At 44.5% G+C, this 27,529-nt stretch overlaps 2 protein-coding genes across 3 annotated transcripts; one reads left to right on the plus strand and one right to left on the minus strand.

Annotated features, from left to right (window-relative positions):
• Positions 1-5,577: 5,577 nt before the first annotated feature.
• On the minus strand, positions 5,578-20,659 carry LOC115322290. Of its 2 annotated transcripts, none has more exons than XM_040209030.3 (7): positions 20,405-20,659; positions 19,637-19,707; positions 14,555-14,690; positions 13,138-13,244; positions 9,260-9,476; positions 7,067-7,159; positions 5,578-5,658 (listed from the first exon to the last, which is right to left on the minus strand). In XM_040209030.3, the coding sequence occupies exons 1-6, from the start codon at positions 20,595-20,597 to the stop codon at positions 7,068-7,070; spliced, it is 816 nt and encodes a 271-aa protein (XP_040064964.1). In that variant the 5' UTR covers positions 20,598-20,659; the 3' UTR covers positions 5,578-5,658; position 7,067. The 2 variants fall into 2 exon arrangements, 1 of the variants encoding a protein (XP_040064964.1); XR_006078440.1 differs by lacking the exon at positions 5,578-5,658 and adding an exon at positions 8,177-8,326 and having other exon boundaries at positions 7,086-7,159.
• Positions 20,660-21,152: 493 nt separating this feature from the next.
• On the plus strand, positions 21,153-27,181 carry LOC115322291. The gene is made up of 3 exons (XM_040209051.1): positions 21,153-21,644; positions 25,031-25,591; positions 25,958-27,181. Exons 1-3 carry the CDS (start codon positions 21,153-21,155, stop codon positions 27,179-27,181), a joined length of 2,277 nt encoding a protein of 758 aa, XP_040064985.1.
• The last annotated feature ends 348 nt before the right edge of the window (positions 27,182-27,529 follow it).

Below are 27,529 nucleotides of genomic sequence, written 5' to 3' on the forward strand. Positions count from 1 at the left end.
TCGGAAATTTCCCGCTAAATGGGACTGGAACAGAAGAGGAGGAGGGGGTGTATAGAGGGGGACGAGGACATGCCCTCCCCTCCGTACCCTTCCCTCTTCCTTTTCAAGAGCTGCGCTCTAATTCGGCATCCCAGAGAATGGTAAACGTCATTTTTTTTTAATTTCTGAAGCTAAACATATGGTTTCTATTAGAAAAATGCTAAGCAACATCGAAAACAACTTTATCAACTCATTTTAGAAATATGTAAAGCAAATAAAGCAAATTACGGAGTTCTGAAGAAAAAACACACACACACTAAATCTGGACGCGTTTCGAGGTTTTGGTCTCCCATCTGAGAGCATCTTAGTGCTAGCGGCCCTGGACCCACGTGATAGAGGCGCTCAGCTATCGACTGGCCTCCCTTGTGGGATGGAAGGAAGTCTCGCGCACGTGTGTTGCGCGCCTCTTCCACGGGGGGCAGGACCGCAGGAGCAGAAATGAGCTCCGGTTGAAAACTCAAACCTAGAAACGCGACCAGATCTAATGTTTTTGTCGCAGTATCGTAAAATGCTTTCTGTGCTTAAATTTTGCTAAATAGGTTTTGATAATGCTTAGAAATTTTCAAATATTAATCATGTGTTTAGATTTGCGAATATGAAATTTCATCAATATATCTTATGTAAATATTCTGCTAATTATTTTGTTCTTGAAAATGTCTGACGTCCCCCCATGGTTGACAGTTTCCTCCCGTATAATTTCTTTTTGTCTAAGCCACCCTGTTTTATGAGTTGTTTAAAGTCTTCGTTAAAATGCCCCTGATAATTTATAGTTCAAGTGTATAGATATACAATTATGATCACCCATAACAAGCGAATTATCGTCGAAGGAGCTTAACCCGAGCAGCACGGATTTTGGCCATGCATTGGCCAATGTCTCGCTATGGTCTTTGAGCAAATGGCCAAAGAATAGCCATTCATCGGCCAATGCTTGGCCGATGGCTGATGGTCAGTGGCCAGAGAAAGGCCAGTCATCGGCCATTGGCTGGTTACTGTCTGGCCACTAGCCAAAGGACCTTTGCCAGCCATTGGCCAATGATTGGCCAAATTTGTGCTGCTTGGGTGGTTTGATTATTCGTTTTTATATTTAAAACTAAATACAGAATGTGTGACAAATTTTCTCGTTGGTTATAGTTTGGAAAGTGACGTACGAAGTTTCTTTTTGTCCGATAGATATTTTAGCATGCCCACACTCCCAAATAAAGACAATCGCCCAATCCTCAAAATGTATTTGTTCCAGAAATCAAAAAGTGGAGAACAAGAAACCTCAAACGGCCACACCAAATGTGATGCAACTGTCAGTAGACGCTGCCTTGTTCTTTAAAAGAAGTGCTTCAGCACATTTGCTCTCAGTCTATGTAGTTTTGCCCATTTGCTTTGTGAGCTTTGCTTGTAACACAATACCCAAGTAGAGCAAGAAGTGGGGCCCACGTGGGTGCCAGCTCTTGTGCTACTTGAATAGTTATTAAAATACGACGACCAACCAATCCCTAAATCAGGGGCCCAACGTTTCGAAGCCGGTTCGGCTTCTTCTTCAGGGGCGACTATGGAGGCAAGGAGCCGCAATCTTCTTTTTCCTCTATGACGGAGGCGAATGTGCATGATCCCATCTTCTTCCTCTTTGATCGTTTTTTGAAGACAATTGGTGGAGTCCGTTCACATACACAGATGGCAGTGCACCAAGAGACCTATTAATGTTTGTTGGCGTGGTCTGAATGTGCCAAGATTCAAGGAAGAGCCTCCGGCGAGGATTAGTTTCAATGTCCAGGATACGTGTGTTTAGAAAGTCAATGCGGTGGTCATTTTTTTCACAGTGTTCAGCAACCGCGCTGCGCTCTTGATTGAAGTTGCGCACATCAGCCTTGTGTTGACAAATCCGTTCATGATAGTTCTTTGTTTCCCCGATGTACGAGGACGGGCACTCCGCGCAGGGAATCTCGTACACCACACCTTGCGCTTTCTCTTTAGGGGGCCGATCTTTTGGTCGTGGCATAAAGCGTCCAAGGGTTGAAATTGGCTTGTGGGCCATCTGAATGCCCTCCTTTGCTAGCACCCGTGCCAGCGCTTCACTTGTTCCCTTGATGTATGGGACGCTGATCCGCGTGGTTGTCCGGCGTTTCGTGTCAACCTGCGACCGGCGGTGTTGTCGGTTGCGGTTTTGACGACGGGCAATTCGGTGTATGAAGCTGCCCGTATATCCGTTCTTCTTGAGGTCGCAAATGATGGTTTCTTCTTCTTTTCGTCGGTCAGAATCAGTTGAGCAAAGGTTCTTTGCCCTTGATAGGAGTGTGTTTACCACCGATACTTTATGGCTCGTTGGATGGTTGGAGTCAAATTGTAAGTACCTTCCGGTGTGTGTTGGTTTGCGGTAAACTGAGAACTCGAGATGGTCTTTCTGCCTTCGTACAAGCACATCGAGAAACGGTAAGGTGTTGTTTTTTTCTCGTTCCACGGTGAATTGGATGTTAGGCTCGATCGAATTGAGGTGTGTCAAAAAGTTGTCTACTTGAGACTTCTTCATGACGCAGAAGCAGTCGTCCACATATCTTAGAAACACCTTGGGGCTTGCAGCAAAGGACTGGAGAGCCTTTTGTTCTATGGCTTCCATGCACAGGTTTGCCGTGGCGACAGAGATGGAGGCCCCCATCGCGGTTCCACTGGTCTGCTTAAAGTACTCTCCTTTGAAGCTGAAATAAGTGTTACTCAGGCAGAATTCAAGGAGGCGGCAAAGTTCGTCCACGTTGAGCTTGGTCCTGTTGCTCAAATCGCTGTCTTTCTCCAGGGTGTTTCTGGCAGTCATGACTGCTAAGGAGACCGGAACGCTTGTGAACAGGGATATCACGTCAAAAGATACCAGAATCTCCTCGGCGCTTATCTTTAAATGCGAAATCTGCTCCACGAAGTCGCTGGCATTGCGCACATATGTCGGGGTTTTTCCAACGAGAGGAGAGATAGTGTGATGAAGGTAGTTTGACAATCCTTTGAGCGGAGAGGTGGTGAAGTCAACGATGGGTCGGAGGGGGACGTCAGGTTTGTGTATTTTTGGAAGTCCGTAGAAACCGGGGGTAAAGCCATTCCTGCAAAGAAGGCGCAGGTGAAGGCTCCTGGAATCTGGGTGACCTTTGAAAATATCCGTAAGCATCTTGTTTAACTTCGTCTGGACTTGTGATGTTGGGTCTCTCTTGAGTTTTTCATACGTAGAGCAGTCAAGGAGATCGCGGACCTTATACTCGTAGGCATCCCGGTCTAGGACGACCGTTGAGTTGCACTTATCCGCTGGCAGGATCACAATGTTGTTGGCCTCTCGAAGCTTCCGAAGAGCTTGCACCTCTTCTCTTGATAAATTGTGTCGGTGATGTTGTGGAAGTTTTGATAGCACACCAACTACTTTTTGTCGGACTCTTTCGCGAGCGTTTGAATCCAGCTGCGCGATGCCGTCTTCTATTGTGGCAACCATTTTTGGTAAAGGCGGCTTCGTCGTTGTCATGTTATAACCGTGACCCTTTGGTAATACTGCAGTCTCACAAGGAGAAAGTAGTCTTGAAGAAAGGTTCGTGACAAACCCGTCGATGTTGTACGTTGCCTCGTTTTTCTCCGTCAGTCTCGAAAATTTTTTACGCTGGGCTGTTTGCTGTTTTGCTGCAGCGGTGGCAGCGACACTTGTGGCGAACGACTCTAAAGCTGGAAACACGTCGGGAATTTGATGTTCCAGCATCCGACGAGTAAAAAACAGGTCCAGCTCTTTCTTCTTTATAGTTGAGTTGCACTCGTGTATTCGAGCTTTAACTAACCTGTGCTCCGCCTGGTCGATAATCTTGTGTCCCTCTGGTGTATGGACGATGCGTTTGAGATGAAGACTGCGGGGAACCACGTGTGAATCTCGGCAGTTTCTTGTAAAGTCAAGATGGGTCTTAAACGTGGTTTAAGACCCATCTTGACTTTACAACGGACTCCATCTATTGGTGGAGTCCGTTCACATACACAGATGGCAGTGCCCGTCTGTACATCGGGGAAACAAAGAACTATCATGAACGGATTTGTCAACACTATTGGTGTTGACATCTATTGGTGGAGTCCGTTCACATACACAGATGGCAGTGCCCGTCCTCGTACATCGGGGAAGCAAAGAACTATCATGAACGGATTTGTCAACACAAGGCTGATGTGCGCAACTTCAATCAAGAGCGCAGCGCGGTTGCTGAACACTGTGAAAACAATGACCACCGCATTGACTTTCTAAACACACGTATCCTGGACATTGAAACTAATCCTCGCCGGAGGCTCTTCCTTGAATCTTGGCACATTCAGACCACGCCAACAAACATTAATAGGTCTCTTGGTGCACTGCCATCTGTGTATGTGAACGGACTCCACCAATTGTCTTCAAAAAACGATCAAAGAGGAAGAAGATGGGATCATGCACATTCGCCTCCGTCATAGAGAAAAAAGAAGATTGCGGCTCCTTTCCTCCATAGTCGCCCCTGAAGAAGAAGCCGAACCGGCTTCGAAACGTTGGGCCCCTGATTTAGGGATTGGTTGGTCGTCGTATTTTAATAATCATTTCCCCAACCAGACAGACTTCTGTCAAATGTTTACTTTTAACTTGAATAGTTTCAAGCGAAGCGCTTTAAAGGTTTACTGAAATTAAAATTGAAATATACCTTCAACGTTTTGAGACAAGTTAAGGCCCATACGCACATTCGCGTTGAGCGCGGTGCGTTCCGTAGCGGCAAGCGGACGCGTTGCGTTGCCCTTACAAAAATCTGTATGGACACTCCTAGGACGTTCTATAGAGCAGCGTCCATAGGCAGGACACAAGGCATCTATAGGGAGACCACACATGCTTTTGCCTCTATGTAGTCGTCCTATGGCTGCCCTATAGAATATTGGCCAACGGACGTTCTATGGACGTCCTATTCTATTGACCATGTGAGGTCATCCTATACCCTCTCTGTGGTAAGACACCACATAGAGTCCACACAGACTCTATAAGGTGTCTACACAGGAACTATACAGAGTCTATAGGGTGCCCGCAGAAAACCTATACGAGGTCTACATGAAGTCTGCGGAAAGGCCACATAGGGTCTACAAAGAATCTATACAGGGTCTACAAGGAGTACCTATGGGGTCCACAGGGAAGCCATACAGGGTCTACATAGGGTCCTTATGAGGTCTGCAGGGAAGCCATACAAGGTCTACAGGGAGTCCCAACGTGGTCCGCAGGGAAGCCATACAGGGTCTATAGAGGGTCTACACAGGGTCCTAATAGGGTCTGCAGAGAAGCCATAGAAGGTCTACAGGGAGTACCTACAGGGTCTACACAGAAGCCATACAATGTCCACAGGGAGTACCTACAGGGTCTACACAGGGTCCTAATGGGGTCTGTAGAGAAGCCATACAATGTCTACAGGGAGTACCTACAGGGTCCACAGGGAAGCCGTACAGGGTCTACACAGGGTCCTTATGGGGTCTGCAGAGAAGCCATGCAAGGTCTACAAGGAGTACCTATGGGGTCTGCAGACCCACATACATCTAAGGGAAATGCTAATGTATATATACAACAAAAAGGAGGATCAGTTGTGAACTATTTATTTTACATGTCTTGCACCGGGCATCTGTCACCTGAAAAGAAAAAAATAACATTTTGGTATACCAGGTAATACCATGAAGACAACATCTCTGAAAGCATGGATGGATGTAATGCGGTTACTAGTGACAGTGATGCTAGCAACTTATTTGAAAAAAAAGCAGAAATTAATAGAGCCAATAATTTGTCAACTTGCTACTTATACGAATCATCTCATCAACAATTCAGTATTTATGATTCTTCCATATATGATACTGCAAAACCCATATTTTTTGCTAATTCTAGACACCTAATTTGGTGTGTTTTTTCAGTTTTATAAAATAGGTGCTTGCAAACTTTAAAGGAACACTGAAATGTAAAAAAAAAAAACTTTTTTTAATGGCTTAGAACAAACAAGTATAATTCAAAATAAATCCTACACAGGAAAAAATTTTCCATCGCATTATTTATGTCTTGAAACATAATTTTGGTAGAGGTCACGGGCCGCTGTGAGTCCGCCCACAAATCAGCGACCCCGCCCATTACCATTGGCTAAGCGGCCGAACAAGCACGGAAGCCAAAAGGCTCTCTGTCAAGGCTTCGGGCTGCAAGTTTTACATCGTCTGCTAATGTCTTCGCCAGCCTGCGGCTGCCAAACGTGCACGGCACGGAAAAACAATTTTACAGTTAAAATTTGATACGTCAATCTCCCCTCCGACGAATGAGATGAGAGAATTGGTGCTCAGTCAACTAAGCACATTTCTGAAGGGCAGAGCTTAGAGTGCGGCTACCTCCACCCTGCCCCACCAAAATTGAATCTTGCGGCATAAATAATGCAACAAAAAATTTGTTTTCGCGTGCAAGATATATTTTGAATTATGCTTGCTTTTTCTAGGCCTATTAAAAATCTTTTTTTTTTTCAATTTAGTGTTTAACGGTTTACTGAAAAGGAAAAAGAATGCTTTTTTTAGTCAATCCGGTTGAAACGCGTGTAAAAAAAGAAATTTACGTGAAAAAAAAAGTTTTTTTACAGCAATATTGATGGCGCGAGATTTATTTTAAATTTTGTGAGCAAAGTCTATGACGTCAGGGAATGATGATACACTCTTTCCACCTCAACGAGATGGTCAGAGATTCTATCCACCTCAACATGATGGCCCAAGCTGATCCATTTCTCCTCCACGCATCCAAAATGCCGAGAGAGAAGACAAGTGTAAAGGAGGTGACTACTGACTAAATCGCGTCTTGCGCCATCAATATTTTTTTTTTTTTTTTTTGCGCGTAGAGGTTATTTTTTGACACGCGTGCCCCACAAGACTGGGTTGTGGTGTTTTTTGCGTGTCCATGACTATAACTTGCATCAGTTAGACAAAAAGAAACGACCTTTGGGGTGTCAAACATTTTAAGGCTCTTACATATATAAAAAAAACATCAAGGATAAATTCATTCAGCACTTCCACTCACCTCACTGGGAAAAATTGTGTTTCTTTGCAAGGTACGAGGCCAGGCTGGCCTTCACTGCCTTTTCTTTGTCCCCAAAGATCTTGCATGTGTACGCTAGAAAATAAAATAAATATTAGTTTGTTATTTAGTTATTGTTCCCTAAAGATGCAAACGTATGACACAAGGGGAGAACAAGGTTAAATTCACTGAAATACTATGTTAAGCAGACTTCTCTAAGAGGTAACTATACTGGACCATTTAAAAAGGTGCAACGTCTGCAACGATTTTAACTAACACAAAAAGGTGGTTCTATACTGTCTCACTAAAACCGTGCAGTACAGCCAAAGCTACAGCCCTCGTGAGACAATTAAAGAACGCTGTTCGCTCTTCGCACTGGCTTATGAGGGCTGTCAGTCTTCAGAGCAAAAGACTGACTTTCGCTCTTCCCACTGGCTTACGAGGGTTGTAGCTTTGGCTGCACTGCACGGTTTTTGGCGAGACAGAGTATAGTCCTGGGATCTACAGGGAATAAACAAAAGGTTGGCGTTAGAAGTTGGAATGCCACCTTGTGCTGTTGATCAAGTGACCAAAATATATTAGAGAAATTATTGCTGTGAAATTTTTTTTGGGCATAGACTAATTCCTATAATGTAGTCCTGCTGCAATAATGTCACCTAATAATAATTAACAGCATCATGTTGCATGTCGAAAATGCAAAGAATGAGCATTATGCATGGATTCATTTACTTAGTTGAATACTTCTCTCCAGAACACACAAAAAGAACCAAAAGCTCCACAACAGTTTAACACACCATGAAATGTTCAAAAGTATAATTATACCAATATGTAATTTACTAATCATTACTGGAATGTCCTGAAAGATATAGATATTTTTTTAACCGCCAAGATTTTGTTTATTTTAGTAATTTGGGACGTATCACTGGTCAAAATAAAATTTAAAGTGAAATAAAGTAGTGCCAGCCAAAGAAAGTAGCGAAGGTTTGCAATGTATACCACACAGTCATCATTGATGCATGATGGAAGCAAACAGCCACATGTGCCAAAATTTAATGAAAGTATGTCCGGAATCATGATGCATTAAAACTGTCACGATGTTGCTAGCATACTTACCGGCTTTTAAAGTCAAGTAAAGCTGGATTACAAAGTCACCAGGAGGTAAAAGCTCAAACATGATCACCAATGTCAATTAAGTTACACAACTGCCGTACACTTCTAAACCGCCAGATTTGTTTCCAAGCCTTTTTTGAGCACGTAGATTTGCTGAAAGGAAACATGTGTAGGTTAGAAATGCTTTTAATAAAGCAAAGCTCTTTAAAACATAAGGTACAGTTAGCATTAATAAAATTAAAGACATGTGTAGATATTTAGCACAAAGAGTTCCGTAGCAAGCTACAACACAGCACCATAGTCTATCTTACTAGTTGTCTTGAGTGCTAGCAAAGTTATGTTTGCAAGCATATGGCTTTCAGAAAGGTCTTCTCTGTGCATATGCTTGTGCAAACATTGTATTCTGCTAAACATGGTTAAAAGAGCATATGAGACATAAAATACACAGACGGAATGGACAAAACAGAGCGCTGGAGCTCCTCAGAACTTTGTCCTGTCAGATTTGTCTCTTCCTTTTGTGTCGTTTGTGCACTGTTTCAACCATGTTTATTGTATACCAACTCACACAGCTCACCATTTGCTACATTGCATTCTACTGAGCCACACTCTCAAGCCCATGTCTTTGCTAGCGCCGTAGACAACTTGTAAAATAAAGTACAGGGGTACAAGGCCCCAAGTCAATTATTAGGCATAGTGTATTGTCTAAACCAGGGGTGGCCAAGCTGCGGCTTTCCCCGTGTTAAAGTGCGGCTCGCCGCTCCCTCCCTTATCTTTCCTCTCCCCCCCCTCCAAAGCACTTCCCCTAAAAGAGAAATGAAACGCGTTTTAAATCGAAAGACAGGTTGCGGTTTGGTAATGTTGTGCTACTGCTGCCTTACGCACAATTGGATGGCTTTTTACTCAGTTAGACCGAAATTAGTTCGAGTTTCGTTTATTGCTCTAAACAAAAATCGGCCTCCCCCCTCCCCGCGGCTCTTGAAATGTTCGTGATTTTTTTTGCGGCTCTTAGGCCGGGTCAGCCTGGCCACCCCTGGTCTAAACGGATGAGCTGAAGAAAAATACTAATTGCAACAGTTCCGAACATACCAATCACTGCATTAACTCGTACGGGGTCCAGCCCTGGTTTTACTGTATCCTCCTTTTGTGCATTGCACTTTTTGCCAAAGAGCGAGTGGCCATTGAGCTCCTCATCTGAAAACACAATGGTTAGGAGGCCCCTTGCGAAAGGCCCAGGACTTGTCTCCTTTCTTTTTAGCTGCTCTAACAAATTTTCATCCACATGAACGTTGCTTCCAATGTCCACCTTGAAGGAAAAAGAAAAAGAGGCGTCAACAGCTTGGCACATTTCACTTAAATACCTAAAGTTGATATGCAAGCTTCCTCGATTTTAGAAGTTGTATACATAGGTTGCACTTGACGCCATTTGGTCCTCCTTTCGGGTGGACAAGCTTCCTCAAGCATAGCCTTTAGTGTACCTATTCTACAAACATTGCGAGCGACCAGAAATGAGTAAGCAGGCTTCTGCCAACAGCAAGGACGAAGGACATGACGTCACATGCAACCAGTGTATAAGAATGCACATAAGCAAGGCATCTGCAACAACCACATAAAACTGCTATTTCATGATAAGAAAATTTTAATACCATGCAATTGCTCGTTACATCTTTCTATCATTTGAGGGATCCAGTTGGTCAACTATAGTAGTTCCGAGGCTCCGCTTCATCTTACAATATATTGCAGAAAATGCTGCGAGCCACCACGGAGCCAACCCAACACTTTTAGCGTGCCACATGACTGTGTTCCATGCGCACCTGCTTCCAACGTGGAAGTCATGTGGCACCTTCTCAGCGGTGTATTGGCTCCAATAGCTTGTAATTTCTACTGTGGTATAAAATAAGGTAAAACAGAGTATAAGTTAATGCAAGTAAGTAGGCCAGACGACAAGGAGACTTTTATTTTAATTAGATACAGAAACTTCACGTTGTGACTGTTACACCTTTTGCTGTAGCTAATTTCCAAGAGGGCAACTTCGATGGAACTAAAACGCTTGCACACTTTAGAAAAGCTGGTTAGTTTTTTACAATGTATGTGCACTGAGCAAAAGTTAGAATGAGTGTGACATCCATGTTTCTTTGCACTTTTGTCACACCAGTCATTTACAATTATAAATCGTCCCTTCGTATATTGGTGGCTTTAAAGGGAAGCTGAAACAGTTTAAAAAAAAAATTCGATAGAGATTATAGCATAGTTTTATCCTGTGAATCTGAATATCACGTTTGTTTTTCCCGAAGATGTTACTAAACGCGAGAAAACACGAAAAACCTCTGACCAGTCGTGACGTCGTAAGAGGACCTTTTGGTTGCCAAGCGCTTGTCGCTCGAGGGCCGCACGTGTAATCGCAAGCTGGCCAGGTATATTCCCCCGTACACGCATCAGTCGTGACATCTCTGCCCTTCTTAAAAATAGCAAGAGTGCCCATGCATAGCTTTGATATATGCTGAAGATGCGCGCGAGCGGAGATTCCGAAAACTCCTTTTGCGACGTCACGCTCCGGGAAGGAGGGCCTTCAGCGGTATTTTGAAGATAATTTTCTGCAGCCTTCATACACAAACTTTTAAAAAAATAACCTCGATATTCGAGATCTTGGAGGTCAAATGAAAATGATTTAAGTGTGTTTCCTCAGATACAAAACCACCTCAGCTTCCCTTTAACGAGTGCTTTCCGCCACACTATTTGCATTCTTGGGAGGCTTTCAATTTAAAAAGAAAATAAACTGGTGGTCAAGCAGCCCAAACAAAAGATTGTTTGTTTTTGCTGTTCTTCTATTTATCTTAAGTGAAATGTTGCCATGGAGGGTACTATACTCCGTCTCACTCTGCTATGGTCTAGGGCCCGAAGGCTGGCGGGCCGGGCACTACCTCAGAAAAGCTTGCATCCACATTGCGAAAGAGTGCGCGAGAGAAATTCCGACACGGAGAACACGAAGTGCACTAATCTTACGCATATGGTTCTCTGTTATGACAGCGTGCTATTTTATATTGGTGAAGTAAGGGTATATGGTATTTAGTTTCATAAACATTCTTGCCATATTTTGTAAACATGTCAACCATTTGGAAAATTTGAACGGCGCACAGGCAACGCTGACATAAAGTCGTTTAGCCTTAGCCATAACAATCCAACCCAATCTTAGTGTACGTACAGCTGCAACGGAAAAAGAGTAGCACAAGTGGCTGACGCCCGGAGCGGCAAAATCACGACGCAAGGCGCTATTGTTCCCGAGCTTGCCGATAGCGAGATTGCCAGTCACGTTCCATGTCGGCCAACGCGGGGGTGTCCGACAGGAAGCAGCCTATCCTAAAGCCCGTATCTCGAAAGCTATCTTATCCCTTCATTTTCTGCTGGCCACCCCCACATCGAGATATTGAACGCGCCTGGTACTCTCGCTATTATAGGAGCGCTCCAAAACAATAGCGCCGCGTTTCGCCATTTGTCTGCTCCGGTTATCAATCACTTGTGCCACTCTTTTTCCGTTGCAGCTGTACATACACAAAGATTGGTACGGACCATGTGTGTATGTGCGCATATGGTCCGTACATACGCTATCGTGTCAAACACTCCGACTCATATTCATTTTTTAATGGCCACTGGTTCTGATCCCAGGTTCCCTCTGCCAAATTGCTTCCACACGGTATTTAATCCCTTCAGTAGTCTTTGGTAGTGGCAAGCAGACGGAGCCGCCGCGAGGGCTCGATAAGCAGACAAAAACTTGCCTCCGCATGACGCGTCTTGGCGCACCGATACGTATGGCAAAGCAAATATACCACGTGGTTTCTAACAGGCTCGTGATTGGACCCGGCGGCATGTAGCATTGGGCTTTAGACCATCGTAGGATGAGACTGAGTATAGTGTTTAGACCATGCTCATTTGGGGCACCAACTTGGATAGTAAGATATAATGTCTATATCCAGTCCAAGTAAAATGCAAAAACCACAGATGTGTTCACATAACAGTACTGCAAAGTGTACATCCTATATTTGTAGATGTGTTTCAATAGCCTTTCTTGCCTCTATGCATATGCTGCTAACGGTGCCAACAGTAAAGCCATTAAATGAAACAAGGCAGGCCAATGGTGCTGGCAACAATTATCAAATCAATGTCGCGCCCAACAGATGACTAACCAAGGTGGTTCCCACCAGGTGCTCCTTACAGCTTATTTACAACTATTCAAAGCTTCAGATATTAAAAGCAACATTCGATAATTCCTTACAAAAAGAATGGGCAGTCAAGTGTGATAAACCTTCCATGATTCAAGGTTGTAGATTTTATGGTGGTTGGCCTACTCTAAAATGATTTTCAGCCCATATATTTATCGTTTTAAACAAGGCATATGTCTTCGGCAAACAAAAATGAAAAAGTTGGTGCACCACGAGCATGTATTGAAAGAAAAAAAAAATTGAGTAGGTTTGTCTCCCACAGGTCGTGCCCATGCAAACAACTGGAACTTCACATAAGCTCCCTCATTTCAAACTCTCAGCTGACGATTAAATTGCAATAACACTGGTATTTTGCATGCATACAAGGTAGCACATGGCCATGACTGACTGCATTGCATCGGAACATTACTGTCATGTCCATGCACTGTATGCCACATGTCGAGCTAGACCTTGAATTGGTTGCCATGTTTCATTCGGCATACTGATATGCCGGTCAGTAAGCATGTTCATTTCTCGATGCAAATCAGTCTAATGCTTCCGTGTGAATAGGAATTAGTGTTTTTAAAATATTAAAAAGGAAACTGGGCAATTTATTTCTTACGAGGCAAAAATATAGAATAAAGAAACATTCAATTTATGTTCAATGTCCATTTAAGACACTTGGCCCTGAGCCCCATATTAGACTCATGAAGTTCTCAAACAGTGTTTCCAGCAAAACTGCTCGATCCAAATAAATTAAGTTGAACATACCAGTACTGCGGGAATGACGTTCGCTACAGCAAATGCTGGGTGCGCCGGAAGCTGCTCAACAAGCACCTGCAGAGATTTCTTCATACGCCTGGCCATTTTTTGGAGGTCTGGAAAGCAGTAGAGTAACCATAAATTATTTGATTAGAGACTAACGAAGAGAGACAGTCGCTTTCCCCTCCTCCCAGATATTTCGGACTGTTAAGAAAGCAATAAGGGGAAATAGGGCGTGGTCGAGCTTATTTTAATCTGAAATTATTTATGCATACGTATAGCGACTGTCGCTCTTCACTGCATTAAAGATTGTGTAGATGGTCATTGTTAGAGACTCATTGTTAGAAGGCACTACTCGTCACATGCTCAGTGGCTCGGAAGTTCAAAGCTATGTCTTTTCGACCTAAATACCTGTGCCAATAGTAAAAAAAAAAAAAAAAAAAAAAAAATGAATAAATGCGGGGATAAAAAGTTGGCGAAAAAAAGAAAAAAAAAAACTATCAAGAATTTGCCGGAAGTGTTGTATTCTTGCATATTCAGAGGTTCAGAACATCGGAACAATCTTCTTTTACCAAAATGTGTACAGGCTAAAAGAAACACGTCCCAGGAACGTGAAGCGAAAAAAAATTTTTTTCTTTTAATGACGTGCTGAACTTGAACACTATTAGAAATCTTCTCCCATCAGTTAATTTATTCCTTAATGTGAAAAAACAATGAATACATTATTTTGTATTCTGCAGATGGCAATGATATGTACTGTCTGTGGTGTTAATTCAAATGTGATACCTCAAACAACTTAGACAAAAATAAATATCAAGTTTAAGGCAAAACAAAATGCCCAAATAAGTCAGGTTTTTTTTTTTTTTTTTTTTTTTTTCGTACTTGGAGTAGATTTATAATCTTAATGTGCAAATGAAACTAGTCAAATACATATTTGAGGTAAGTTTGAACTAGGTGCGTTCAGTCGCTGATTGTTGAAGGACCATTCATATTAGCTTGAACTTTATTTTGAGACACTCAAAAATAAGCGGCTCAACATATGGAGTTTAAACTTGCCTCGAACATATATTGTACCAGTTTCATTTATTCATTAAAAATTCAAATCTCTACCTGATGAGAAAAAAAAAAAAAAATGAAACGTGTCGTCCTGTTTTTGTTTTCTATGTTATTCTCCACAAACACCGTAACTTAACCAGCACGCTCCATTTCCACGAGTGAAGAACTGATTAATTTGAGAATCTCGGCATTCGAATTTTTTTTTTCTTTTGCACTTGGTATTGAGATTTACATTTTTAATATGTAAATCTGACCAGCACGACGTATTCGACGCAAGTTTCTACTTGATGCGTCGAAACTCGACACATCAAGTTGAAACTTTATTTTGCAACAGCCTGTAGGTTATGATTCAAAATTACTAAGGCCATACCAAGTCCAGCTTCTGCCCGAGTCAGCCTTTCCTCGGCTAGGATCCGCTGGTCCCGAAGCTTTGCATTTTCCCTTTCTAGGTCAGCGACCCGTTTCTCTAACTCCTCAATCCTCTCGGCCTGGTTGCAGCAGCGTTTCTGAAAAAAAAAAACATTGTGCTTTTATTTTAAAACCTGATCACTTCATTCGGCGACAACTTTTCTTGGCATTTCCGGGGAGAGGAGGAGAGCTTGCACACAGCTTTATTCAGCGTTCAAAATGGGAGTTGGAATGCGTGCCTGTACCTTCCACGGCATTGGCAAGAAAAGTTGTCACCGAGTATACCGTAGAATACCATGCACCCTGCCCATTCCACATTAAGCGCCGATATCCAAATTTTTAAAAGCTGAGAAAATATGCACAGTACATTTATATGTAAAATTTATGACCGGACAAGCGCCCATTCCCCCTTTTTTTGCGATTATCTCTAAATTTTGAGTGGGCGCTTGCCCGGTATTTTACGGTAGCTGTTTGTTCTAAAGCGTAGGCCTTACAAATTCAAATAAGGACATATGAACTGAACTGAAATAGCAAGTCAAGCTTAATTACAAGACAACAACACTTTAAGGTTTGATTTAATATGTCACCATAACTTAAAATAACTGAAAGCTGAATAGGGCTATAAATGATGATGGTGATGGTTCATGCAGTGTGTTCCTTTGCAGCTATGCTAAAGTCACAATCACAGTGCTGTGGTTCGGCATATTTTCTCCAGCTTCCCAATGGCAGCAACTATCATTTCAGGAATTTTCAAGAAACTTCTATTTTAAACAGCAATTGAGCTTGAAATCCACCGTATTAAGGATAAGTCTGCCAGCATTGAAATGCTTCGCCCACTAGAAAATAGGTCAAGGTTCGGTGGGTAATTCAGAAATTTGAGTTCTCCGATTCGGATAACTGGGACGAGGCAATGGAGCATTCTGCATAAAATCCTCATCATAGAAATCAGTGTACCCAATGCTGACAGCAAAAAATTGCAGAAAAAAAAGAAGAAATAACGAGATAGCAAAGGTGAAACAAGAGCTTGAGCTCTCGGACTGCTTCATTGTGCCCTTTCACATGCTCCAGAGCAAAGAAGAGAGACTCGTAATACAAAATGGTGTATAGGATGTATTTACGCACGGCTTGCGAGCAGTGCATCCTGGAAAAAGCGCCATCTTTGCGTCTATGTTAGCAGACAGCCGCGCCAGCTAGGAATTGCTGGCCGATTCAATTCGTCAATTCTTCCCCATGTCTAGCACAGTTACAATGTCGTCGTCAAGCAGTTCTTCATTTGCTCTTTTGGCCCAAATTAAAGAGGACGGGAACATAAACTAAGAGGAGGAAGTCTAAATTTGTTTTCGTTTGCTCGACAGCCGAGTTAAAATGACCGATATCCAGGATTACCCGATACTACAGGCAAGTGCTTTTTTCACATGCAAGCAAGTGAAGGCTTACAAATGATGTTTGCGTAAAGCCTGTATTGCATGTAGGCAACTTAACGAAGGAAAGACTGAGTAACTGCAATCGATTACTGTCACCCGTCTCATCGCTCGGTTCTAGATTTGTCAAAAACTTCGCTCATCGCCTGGAACGAACGCATACGTGCGAAAAGACGAGGTCGCTTTCTGCGACAAGACAACGTGAATGGTGCCCAGGAATCGGCATGAAATATGTGACCGTTAATCTCTAGAAGCATGTACAGTACGCTCACGGCACTTAGTTCCTGCAGCCGAGCGACGATAGGGGTCAAATCACTTGTAAAATCGCCGATACAGGTTTTCCGTAAATGTTTTTTTGTAAGCCTTTACTTGCTTGTGCGCGAGAAGAACACTGGCCTTTAGCATCAGGTGGTTTCCACTTGCAGTCAAAGCTAGCCGTCTCAAATGAGATCCTTCGGCTGTCGAGCAAACAAATCCATGCTGTAAGTTTCTACATTCTCCTCCTATACTCTGTTTCACCTTGTGTTGTACCGAAGGAAAGGCTACAAGCGCGAGCTCCTTGCTCTAGGGGACACCTCGGCGGCACAAGCTCTCGTGCACCAAGGGCAGCTGCCAACGCTACGAGCTCCCGCTTCTAGCCTTCGCTGCAGTACAACATAAGGTGATACGAAGTATAGCGTATGCTCCCCTGTCCACTTAAACTTAGGCCAAAAGAGCCGATGGAGAACAACTTGACAAAGATGACACTGTAACTTAGCCGGACGCAAAGACGAATTGTTGGAGGCAGCTCGGTCAGAGCAGTACAACTGCACGGGTGCGGCCAGGAACACCCAGCCGGCATGGCAGCTGCCGCTATCTGCTAACAGGGAAGCAAGGATTGCGCTGTTCTCAGAATGTACCGCTCGCAAGGCGTGCGTAAATAATCCCTATAGCTTCTGCTCCACAGTTCACTTAAAGTGATGCTGAACCGAAATCTGGATTCCACAAAACACAGCGGCAAAAGTGTGCAACTGGATGCTACAAACACCAAAACATCACTCATACAACAACATCTCGAACAGATAACCGTATGTTTCTAAAAAAGGAAGCGCATTTGACAGATTTCTTTACATCTTGTTTCTCCGAAGTAGAGGGAACTTCCTCACGCCTTCCCCGCCTCGCGGCCTTGAAGGGGCAAAGCGAAGAGAGGAGAAAATGAGATCGCCTCGTCGGCCTGGTTCAATCTCGACCTCTTTTTCCAAACATACGGCCGTCCATTTGAGATATCACCTTATGAGTAGTGTTGTAGAGATTGTAGCGTCCCGCCTACATTTCCTGCATTGTTTTCTTGTAATCCAAATTTCAGTTCACCATCCCTTTAAGGGAGAATGAAGTATGTATATAATGGCTTAAAGGGGCCCTGCAATCATATGTAAGAGTCTAACATTTTTGCGGTTTCCACAACAAGCAAGCCACAGTAACTAAATATCAGTGTGACATATTTTAACTGGACGACGCAGAAACCTTCTCCACCTATGGGGGTGACCTGCAGTGCAGAAACTGCGCGATATATGACGTCTTTGGTCCTGGGCTTACAACTGGTCAGAGCCGCTAAAAGCTCCTATTTAGTCGAAACACAAAATTTAAGTGGTGCGAACCATTTCACTTATTTAGAAAAGCAGTTGTTCACTATTTTAGATCAGAAAAGAAACAAATGCAGTTCATAAAGTACGGAAGCAAGAAATGATCCGTCGATATACCCGCCACCAAGCGGTGGGAAATACTAGAAAAGGATAGTGGGATCAGGCAGCAATGAGCGGCAAGCGTAGAAAGGTCCCGGATGTACGTGGCAGCGCTGTGCTCGTATACAGGCTCGAGGGTCCAACCGGTTCCGAGCGTTCCGAAGGCCTTCGGCGAGAAGGTTCGGCTTGCGGTATGGCCTTACGGCAGCGCGAAGTGGCTCCCGTTCTGAACTGATCTCTATCCCGTGTTTGCTGTCATTTCTGACCAATGAAGTGTCATGCCAAATTAGTGTGTAATCGCGCAGCAAATGCAATGCGAGCCGCCCTGGCTGCCCACTTCATACAGCCTATCCAGAACATGCTTTAGTGGGGCCCTCTCAAGCCGTCGACACGGAGTGCGGCAGCTGTGAGCGCTCGCTGACCTTTAGGTCACGGCCACTCAAGCGACCAAGGATGTCATGAAGGAGGTTATTTTTTGCTTGTTTTTGTAATTTTAATTTGCCCATAACTTTTAAAATAAACCAAAATTCAAGAAAAGTCTTATTAAGCTACTACGTTCAGTGCGCTCAGGTGCGGTGGAAATTAAAAACCACAAAAAAAGTCCTCGCAGGGCTTCTTCAAAGGGGCCCTGCAAGAACTTTTTTACTGGTTTTTAATTTGCACTGAACGTAGTAACTTAATAAAACTTTTCTTAAGTTTTGCTTTATTTTAAAAGTTATAGGCAAATTAAAATTACAAAAACAAGCAGAAAATAACCTTTCATGACGTCCTTGGTTGCTTGAGTGGCAGTGAACTAGAGGAGGGGTAGTGAGCTCAGCGAGTGGTCACGGCTGCCGCATTCCGTGTCGACGGCTCGAGAGGGCGCCACTAAAGCATGTTTTGGATAGGCTGTATGAAGCAGGCAGCCAGAGCAGCTCGCATTGCATTCGCTGCGCGATTAAACACTACTTCGGCATGACACTTAATTGGCCACAAACGACGACAAATACAGGGTAAAGATCAGGTCAGAACGGGAGCCACTTCGCGCTGCCATACCACCAAAAGGACAAACCGCAAGCCAAAGTTGCTCGCCAAAGGCCTTGGGAACGCTCGGAACCGGTCGAATCCTCTAGTACATAAGACCGCAGCGCCGCCACATACATCCGGGACCTTTCTACGCTCGCCGCTTGTGGGTGCCTCATCCCACAACACCTTTCTAGTGTGCACCGCCTTTCCCACTGCTTGGTGGCAGGTATGTCGACGGGTCATTTCTTGTTTCTGTACTCTCTAAACTGCATTTGTTTCTTTTCTGACCTAAAATAGTGAACAAAGCAACTGAAACGTGGCAGGTATGTCGACGGGTCATTTCTTGTTTCCGTACTCTCTAAACTGCATTTGTTTCTTTTCTGACCAAAAAATAGTGAACAAAGCAACTGAAACGGTTCGCACCACTTGTATTTTGTATTTCGACTAAAAAGAAGCTTATAGTGGCTCTGACCAGTAGTAAGCCCAGGACCAAAAACGTCACATATCGCACGCTTTCGGCACCGCGGGTTGCCTCCGCAGGTGGAGGTTTCCGTGTCGTCCAGTTAAAATATGACGGACTAATATTTAGTTACTCTCTCCGTTCCCGCTGGCTTGCCCGAACCCTGAAGGACGTGGAAACCGCAAAAGAAGGTAGATGCTTAAATATGATTGCAGGGCCCCTTTAAGGCATGGGACACAAGACTTTCTGCGGCAACGTGCCTCTCAGAACCTGGAATAAATTTTGGTATTGTGTTGTCACGTAAATAACTTGTTTCTTTACGGCTTCAACAACCACACAAGCATAGTAGAGCCCCATGAAAACAAGTCAACATTAGAAAAGGGCAAGTCAATACATAATAATTTGTAACTTCTATCTCATTCCTAGTTCTGTGGTACCTTTTGTGGATGCAGCTCTTCATATGTGGCAGCCAGCCTGTTCCTCTTTTTCTCCATTGCCATCTCTCCTCCTAAATTAAGAAAACAAATATACCAAGCAACTTCGTAACACTGACGTTAAACAGAGCAACTTCTCCCAACACCTCGACGTTGCAATACTTGCAACACAGTTTTTTTTTGCGTTTACGTTCAGGGCCGTAGGGCCCAGCTGGCCCAGCCCTGTCTGTCTGTCTGTCTCTCTCTCTCTTCTCCTCCTCCTCTCCCTCCCCCCCCTCCCCCTCCCTCCCTCCCTCCCTCCCTCCCTCCCTCCCTCCCCCCCCCCCCCCCCCCGCTTCTCGAATAAATATCCTAGCTACGGCACTGCCTACGTTTGTACAAATTTTTAATATACATACCGTGACGGCACAAAAACGACATCGACACTTAATTGCGTTTTATTTACACAAGGCGAGAAGTCTAACTTTTACAGCGTAGGTTGGTGGCACAAAACGTGCCCCTGCGAAGCATGGGCCGCTCGAGCGCTTGAAACATCCCGAGCCACTGCATTTGTGCGCTAGTTTTGGCAATGCTGTCTCCCACGAAATCTTAGCTAAGACGCAGTTTCTAGCAAACTGGTCCTGCAACAAAACGGCGCGACAAGATCATAGAGCTGGGAGCGGACACGTTTTACACTTTTTTTTTTTCGAAATAACTGGCCCTACCTCTTCACAGGTGACGCCGAAATGTGAAACGCGGTATTACAAGGCAAAGACAACTTAAGAAGCTCACCTATTGCCAACAAGTACGCTGGTGCTGCTGCCTTGTTCTTGTCCCATTTGACGAGGTGGTCCTTGTCACGGACAAGATCGATGTATGTTGGGTCACTGCAGAGCCGGCACGACAATTCCTCGTCCACTAGCGTTCTCACAGAATAAACGTCCCATTTGTTGGCGCTTTTCCACTTGATTAAGATATGCGTCATGGTATACAGAGACCGAGAACAAAAATCCGAGGCGAAATGGGTGAACGGCGAAGAAACGTGGTGCAACGGTGCAACCAAATAAACAGAATTGCAGAATGGATAGTACCCACCTTGGCCTGTGCAACTATATTGGGCGGTAGCCTGCGCCACCTATCGACGTTTCCTTGGAAGCGACCGCCCTGATGCAAGAAGGGTTTTGTAACATATTTATGTTGCAGTATTATTACATTTCTAAAGCGTGGGAAAACTTGTTGAGTTTCCAAAGTCCCTGAATTTCGTAAATATAACTTTTTTTTTTAATTTCAGAGCATTTGAACGCTTAAAAAGTGTTATGACCAAGTTCAGTCGGACACTTTCGGCGACTTCGGTCGATCTGGGCACTTTCAGGCTGCGCGTCTGGCAACAGCTTGTTTCAGAAAAGCCAAGCTTAATCCAATATCAAAGCCACAAATGCAGGTTTCGCTGATGCGTGCTTTGCGGTGCTTTGTCCCCGCTTTGCTGCCATTCCGGTGAATCGATTGTGTGTAGTTCTGTAGCTTGACTAGGAATACAGAAATGCCGGGTGAAGCGGTGCCGGGCGATGCGGTGCCGGGTAGTGCGGTGCGGGGTGATGCGGAGCCTCAGAGGAAGCAAAGAAAGCGAAGGAAGCGCTACAAGGAGTACTTGTGGGATCGAAGTTATGAAATGCCGGGGCGCACGAAGCGCAGATTAGACAAGGGAAATGCAGTTGGAAGCGTCGCTGGCGCCAGTGATGCTGCGTCCCCTCCTGCAACCGGAGAGAACTCAGCGGCGTCAAACGACATGCACGGTGCAAATGACGCGATGCAGACGACCCCTTCATGCGACGCCACTACTACAGAATCCTCGAGTGGTGACGAGAACATCCCTCCCACCGCTACTAACGCGGTGCCGAGCACACCACCGAACAGGGACGACGGTGCAGACTCATCGAGCAGCGAGGACGGTGCAGACTCATCGAGCAGCGACGAAAGTGTCCTTCCTGCAGCTAGTGAGACTGGCTCAGTACCGTCAGAAATCAGCGAACTGGTAATAATGGCTCAATCTTGCATAAGAGTAATGCTATATGCACTACGTAGTGCAGCTTCACTAGAAGTTGCTATAGACCGTTCTATGAGGGTCATAGCAGAGAGGGTAAAAGAGAAAAAAAAAATGCTCTCGCCCGCCTGTCGTCTGCTCCGCCGAGTGGGCAGTACCTAGCATCCGGCTGGCGTACAACCTCTGTTTAAAATCGCGTAATTTTGGGAATTTCAAGCACATATGCGCAGATTTTGGTATGCCAGATATCGTGTATTACTATGCTAGATAAAAAAAAGACTAAGAGTCCAATTGCTCTGTTATCTGCGTGCAAATAAAAAAAAAAAGAAGATAGGGAAAACTGTGTCAGACTGGCCGGTCTCTCAAGTGGAAAGTGAATCCAGTGGCTGTACCTTTTTTACCATACAAAGTTCGTACTGGTGTAGGCTTTTAGCGACCATGAGTGGATGTCTGAAATAATAAATACAAACGTGCTCTCCTGCCACAATACACGCAGTAGTTGAGGGTAGTACTGCCGGCTGACTCAACTGCTGTTTAAGTAACAGAAAAAAGATATATCAGTTGATCGTTTACCGAAGTAAAACAACAGAGAGCTCTAGGCTGATTTTGGAGTAGCCATAACTATTCTAATAACGCGAACCACTTCACAACGGCAGCCACGAGTGAGAGTTTGATGTTCCGTACAGCCCGCCGATACAGCCCAAAGATGGAGAATGGCAACCTCCTGTTTTGTCGCCTGCTAGCGGAGTTGGGCGCGTGCTCTCTTTCTCGTTTTACCCCGCCGAACCCGCTGAATTTCCCTGATGTATGGAGAGGGCGCTGCTGTCGAACAAAATGGTGCTGCCCAGAGAGCACTAAATGGATTGGTCTATATGGACTACGCGAAACTCGTTCGGTCTAGTATAAAACAAATTGTCAAATCGTATCTATTGAAACTAGTGTGGCGTAGTGGAAAGGTGTCTACTGCATACGCTGCAAGTCACGGGTTCGAACCATAGTACAAGTCAACTCTTTTTTTTAAGAACAGCATTTTCCAATATTTACGACATTTCTTTTTTACAATTATCACCAAAAAAAAAAAAAGTTTTGGGGGCTGCAATTGAGGAGAGCAGGACTTGGTCCACACATATTTCCACCACCAGTCTATGCGACCCAGCTGAACAATTACATTGGTACCAATTAGGTGTTGACTAAAGCTGTACGCACGACGTCGTGCACCTTGACCGCAAGCGGCTATACGCACAACGCAAAACTTTTTGGTTCTCATATGAAACTGACTGTCAAAACAAGATTTTCGAAGCTGTAGTGTAGCATAGCGGTAATGCATGTGCCTCATTCGCAGCGGACCCGGTTTTTTTTTTTCTCTCCAACGTTTTGTTTTGTTGAGGCATTTGGCGATATTCACATTTCTTTCTTACGATTAACACCGAAAAAAGCTAATGTTTTCGACGAAACTTCGCTTAACAAAATGGCATGGGGCTTCCTTTTTGGAGGTGCATGGCTTGGGTCGCCGGCTGCACGCCGCAAAGCAGCGTGATCGGGGGGGGGGGGGCCTAAGTGGGTTCATAGTTTTGCAATTATGAGCCGCATACTGTTGCCACAAAGCAGCGTGAACACAGTAGGGGGGAGGGAGGTTAACGAGCTCCCAGTGATACACGCACTGTCCGGAATGAGCTCTCCACATCGTGCGTATAGCCACTTCCGGTCAAGGTGCACGACGTCTTGCATATAGCCTTAGTCTTAGGTGTTCGGACAAAAAACCTCGCTAGGGGCCAATTGAGCCATTTAGGTCTTTGATTTCTAATTGGAACCTGATGAGTTTCCAATAGGCCTTTTGTGAAATCCAAGCGCCCCGGCCTGCGCGCGAGGAATTGTTGGAGAGTCTGTCCCTCACCTGGCCGCTCTGCCTTGAAATTGCATTGCCTTGTCGCATGCCTCCTCTTAATACTCTGTTTTTCGGTTTCATTACCTATTCTTATCCATTCCAATTAATTTTTTATTGCTTCTAAGTGTTTCTATTTTCTTCTGCATGCAATATTTCTTGTATATATATAGTATTTGCGTCTTTATTTTGCCTTTTTCGTTGGGAGTGCCGACGGACAACACGCCGCTTTGCGCGTCGTTCCAGGGGTGAGTACTACCGTTGCTACCAATTCCTGTCGTGCTGTTAGCTGTTCATTTTGGTTCATTTGACTCGCGTGCAGTAGAGAGGAGCCGTTTATAAACACCCGCGACGTCCGACCGTCGTATTGCGCGGTCGGACGTCGGATCGGACAGTTTCGTCGTACATGTGTTTCGCGCTTAAGGGCTTGCGCCGCTGCGTGCAATTGTCAGGCGCCGCAGCGTTGGATATGCCGAACGGTGTTACGGTTTCGCAGGCATTCGGACAAATGATTCGCGACGGCAAAGCGATGTGCTGTATCTTAGTCGGCACTGGAAGGCACACGCTACAGTGCAAGTCATCAAAGTAAGCGCGGGCGGCTAAATCGCACCGCACTCAACCACTCACCTCTCGCGTCGCAATTGTCGATTCAGAGCTCTGCCTACCCCAATAACATGTGCGAGGGTGTTCATAAATGGCTCCTCTCGACTGCACGCGCGTCAGATGAACCAAAATGAACAGCTAACAGCGCGACAGGAATCGGTAGCAACGGTAGTACTCACCCAGGGAACGACGTGCGAAGCGGTGTGTTGTCCGTCGGCACTCCCGTTGAAGAAGGCAAAATAAGGACACAAATACTGTATGTATGCAAGAAATATTGTGCGCAGAAGGGAATAGAAACGCTTCGAAGCAATAAAAATACACTGGAATAGATATAATAGATAATGAAATTGAAAAACAGAGGATTAAGGGGAGACAAGGCAATGCGATCTCAAGGCAGAGCAGTCAGACGAGGAACTATCTCTCCCACACTTCCTCATGCACGGGCCGGGGCGCTTGGGAAAATTGCAAATCGTCTATTAGAACCCATTGATCTTTAGCAGGGCCCAGCTGAAAAATCCCATTGGTACCAGCTAAGTTTTGGACAAAAACCCATTAGGAACCAATTTGAACCAGTTAGGTTTTTGGACTTCTGATGGGTTTTCAATTAGAACCCATTAATTTTCATCAGGGGAGATTAAGGAACTGCCATATGACTATGGTTCTTCCTTTTCAAATAAAACCGACAAGTTTTTTAAAAGCATTTCCATGCAAAGATATTGTGAATATATATAGGAAAGCTCTACACATTTCTGGGAAGTAACCAAGAAAGTTGAAACGTATGTCATAAATCGTAATGCTCAAAAGAGGAAGGATATCGCGATGGAGTGCAAGGAGCTCAGCAGTAATTGTAGAAATGCTGTAATATGTAGTAATGCTTTTTTTTCTTTTCCAGGATGACAAGCTCTATCCTGGCTGCCGAATCAGCCAAGGTGAAAGCCTCCTGCTGGTAATGGGCCATAGCCTGCGCCACCATGGTACAAAAGAAGCGACTGAAAGCCTGCTTCAGGTGATTGAAGCACACCTGCCGGAAGGAACGTCGTTTCCAATGTCGAAGTACCTCTTTTATAAGCAGTTTTCAGGGTGTAAAAAGCTAGCTAAGCTTCATTTCTACTGCCCAGACACTATGCTGTATCTTGGTGCTCCTAATGATGAGGACACTGACATCCTCTGTTCTGATTGTGAAAGCAGGCACACAATTTCGAACTTGACAAAAAATGGCACTTTTTTTATTACACTTGACATTGAAAGTCAGTGCCGTGACATCCTAGAGGATCCAAAAAGCTCAGTGTTGCTAAAACCGAAGAAGGTGTCGCTTGATGTTGGGGACATCACATTTAGCAAGGCCTACAATGAGTTGCCCCTGACACCAAGCGACATCAGTTTCACATGGAACACTGATGGTGTACCTCTGTATGAATCATCGAAGTTCAGTGTCTGGCCCCTGCAGCTGCAGGTGAACGAACTACCACAGAAGGAACGAACCAACTCTGTTATGTTAGCTGGGTTATGGTTTGGATCCCGAAAGCCCGACATGAATTGTTTTTTGAAGCCCTTTGTTGAGGAGATCAACCGCCTTGCCTCAGATGGGTTCACATGGACTGCTCCAAGTGGCGACACCATGCACACCCATGTGTTTCCTGGGCCATGTTCAGTGGATACTGTAGCCAGATCCATGGTTATGAACATGACTCAGTTTAATGGAGCATATGGGTGTGCATGGTGCGAACACAAAGGGGAAGTTGTTGTGAAAGGAAAAGGCCATTGCCGCGTGTACCCAGTCTCAAGTAATGAGACTATGAGAACGCACGCATCTTTTCAGATGAATGCAGAGAAAGCAGAGCGCAATGCCACACCATGCCGTGGCATTAAAGGCGTGTCTGTTCTCCTGCTCCTAGCTTTTTTTAAGTTTCCTACAGGCTTCGTAGTCGACTACATGCATGCTGTGTGTTCAGGGTTTGTGAAGTACACGACATGCATGTGGTTCGACTGCAAGTCAGCGTTCCCATTTAGCATGGGAGGTAAGATCTCTGTCGTTGACAGTAGGTTGCTGAGCCTTCAACCAATTCATGAGATGTCAAGGCTCCCTCGTTCTTTGGTGCACAGGCGGTACTGGAAGTCCTCGGAATGGCGCAATTGGTTGCTGTATTTTTCTCCAGTTGTTCTTAGGGGACTTCTTCCACCTGTGTACTACAAGAACTGGGTACAGTTTGTTTATTTAATGCATTTTCTTTTGAAGGAATCCATACCTTTAGATGAGCTTCGAAGTGTTGCGAAACAAATGAAACTTTTTCTAAAAGAATATGAAAAACTGTATGGCAAAGAACACATCACATACAATGCACACCTTCTTTTGCCTCTTGTTGACTCTGTAAGAGAATGGGGTCCGTTGTGGAACTATTCAGCCTATTCATTTGAAAACATGAACGGTTCCATTGTCAAGCTTGTCAACGGTACACGGTATGCACACTGGCAGATTGTGGAGAAGTACCTTATTATGTCAGCTCTGCCAAAGCTATGTAGCCGTAGCACTTTTTTTTCTCAATCGTCTGCTGGTCATTTAATGACAACATTGATCAAACACTATAAGTTGAAGAAATTCTGTACATGCCTGTCTGGCTGTGTCTTTTATGGCAAATCTGAGGTATCTCCTGAAGGCATCTCCTTCAGTAAGGTTAGAATGAACGGAGTCCTGTTTTGTGTTGAGCGGCTGGACAAGTCTCGTCGGCTGAACTCTTACGTAGAGGCAGTGTGTGATGATGGAAGCCATGTTTTGGGAAGAATTGTGTCTATTTTTTCGAGAACGCAGGGTTGTCACATGTCTGATCAATCTGAAAGCTCTGTATTATTTTATGTTCAGGAGCTGAGATGTCAATCGGTGCTTATGGATCTCCCTATGATGACCAGAAACTTTTCTTGCGTGCAATTGACCAATCGTGTTGTGAAGGCAAATGCATTCTCAGCCAAGAAGTGTGTTGCCCTTAAAGTCGAAGGAAGTCTGTTTTTATGTTGTGTTGATCAGACATACATGTTTGAGGCTGTTTAAATCATAATAGTAATGATTTTTAGGGGGACAAGACAGAGAGCTGTGTAAAGCTGCATGACTGTGCTCCTGCCCCCCGTACTACCCATTTTCACCTCTAATGCAGGAAATGTAGGCGGGACGCTACATCCCTACAACACTACTCGTAAGGCGATATCTCGAATGGACGGCTGTATTTTTGGAAAAAGAGGTCGAGATTGAACCAGGTCGATGAGGCGTGTGATATGAAGATACCTAGTTTCCTCCTCTCTTCGCTTCGCTCCCTCAAGGCGGCGACGTGGAAAAGACGCAAGGCTGTTCTCTCTCCTTCTCGGAGAAACATGACGTAAACATTTCTGTCAAATGTGCCTC

This window comes from Ixodes scapularis, unplaced genomic scaffold (genome assembly GCF_016920785.2).
Source record: "Ixodes scapularis isolate PalLabHiFi unplaced genomic scaffold, ASM1692078v2 PGA_scaffold6__148_contigs__length_123643588, whole genome shotgun sequence".
Taxonomy (NCBI): Eukaryota; Metazoa; Arthropoda; class Arachnida; order Ixodida; family Ixodidae; genus Ixodes; species Ixodes scapularis.

Coding starts and splice junctions, on each gene's coding strand:
- LOC115322291 (XM_040209051.1), top strand. CDS start 21,153: ATGCCGGGTGAAGCGGTGCCGGGCGATGCGGTGCCGGGTAGTGCGGTG. Junction 21,645..25,030: donor CGTCAGAAATCAGCGAACTG/GTAATAATGGCT, acceptor TTTCTTTTCCAG/GATGACAAGCTCTATCCTGG. Junction 25,592..25,957: donor TCTGGCCCCTGCAGCTGCAG/GTGAACGAACTA, acceptor GCATCTTTTCAG/ATGAATGCAGAGAAAGCAGA.
- LOC115322290 (XM_040209030.3), bottom strand. CDS start 20,597: ATGACGCATATCTTAATCAAGTGGAAAAGCGCCAACAAATGGGACGTT. Junction 19,708..20,404: donor AGCGTACTTGTTGGCAATAG/GTGAGCTTCTTA, acceptor TTCTTAATTTAG/GAGGAGAGATGGCAATGGAG. Junction 9,477..13,137: donor ACGTCATTCCCGCAGTACTG/GTATGTTCAACT, acceptor TTTTCCTTCAAG/GTGGACATTGGAAGCAACGT.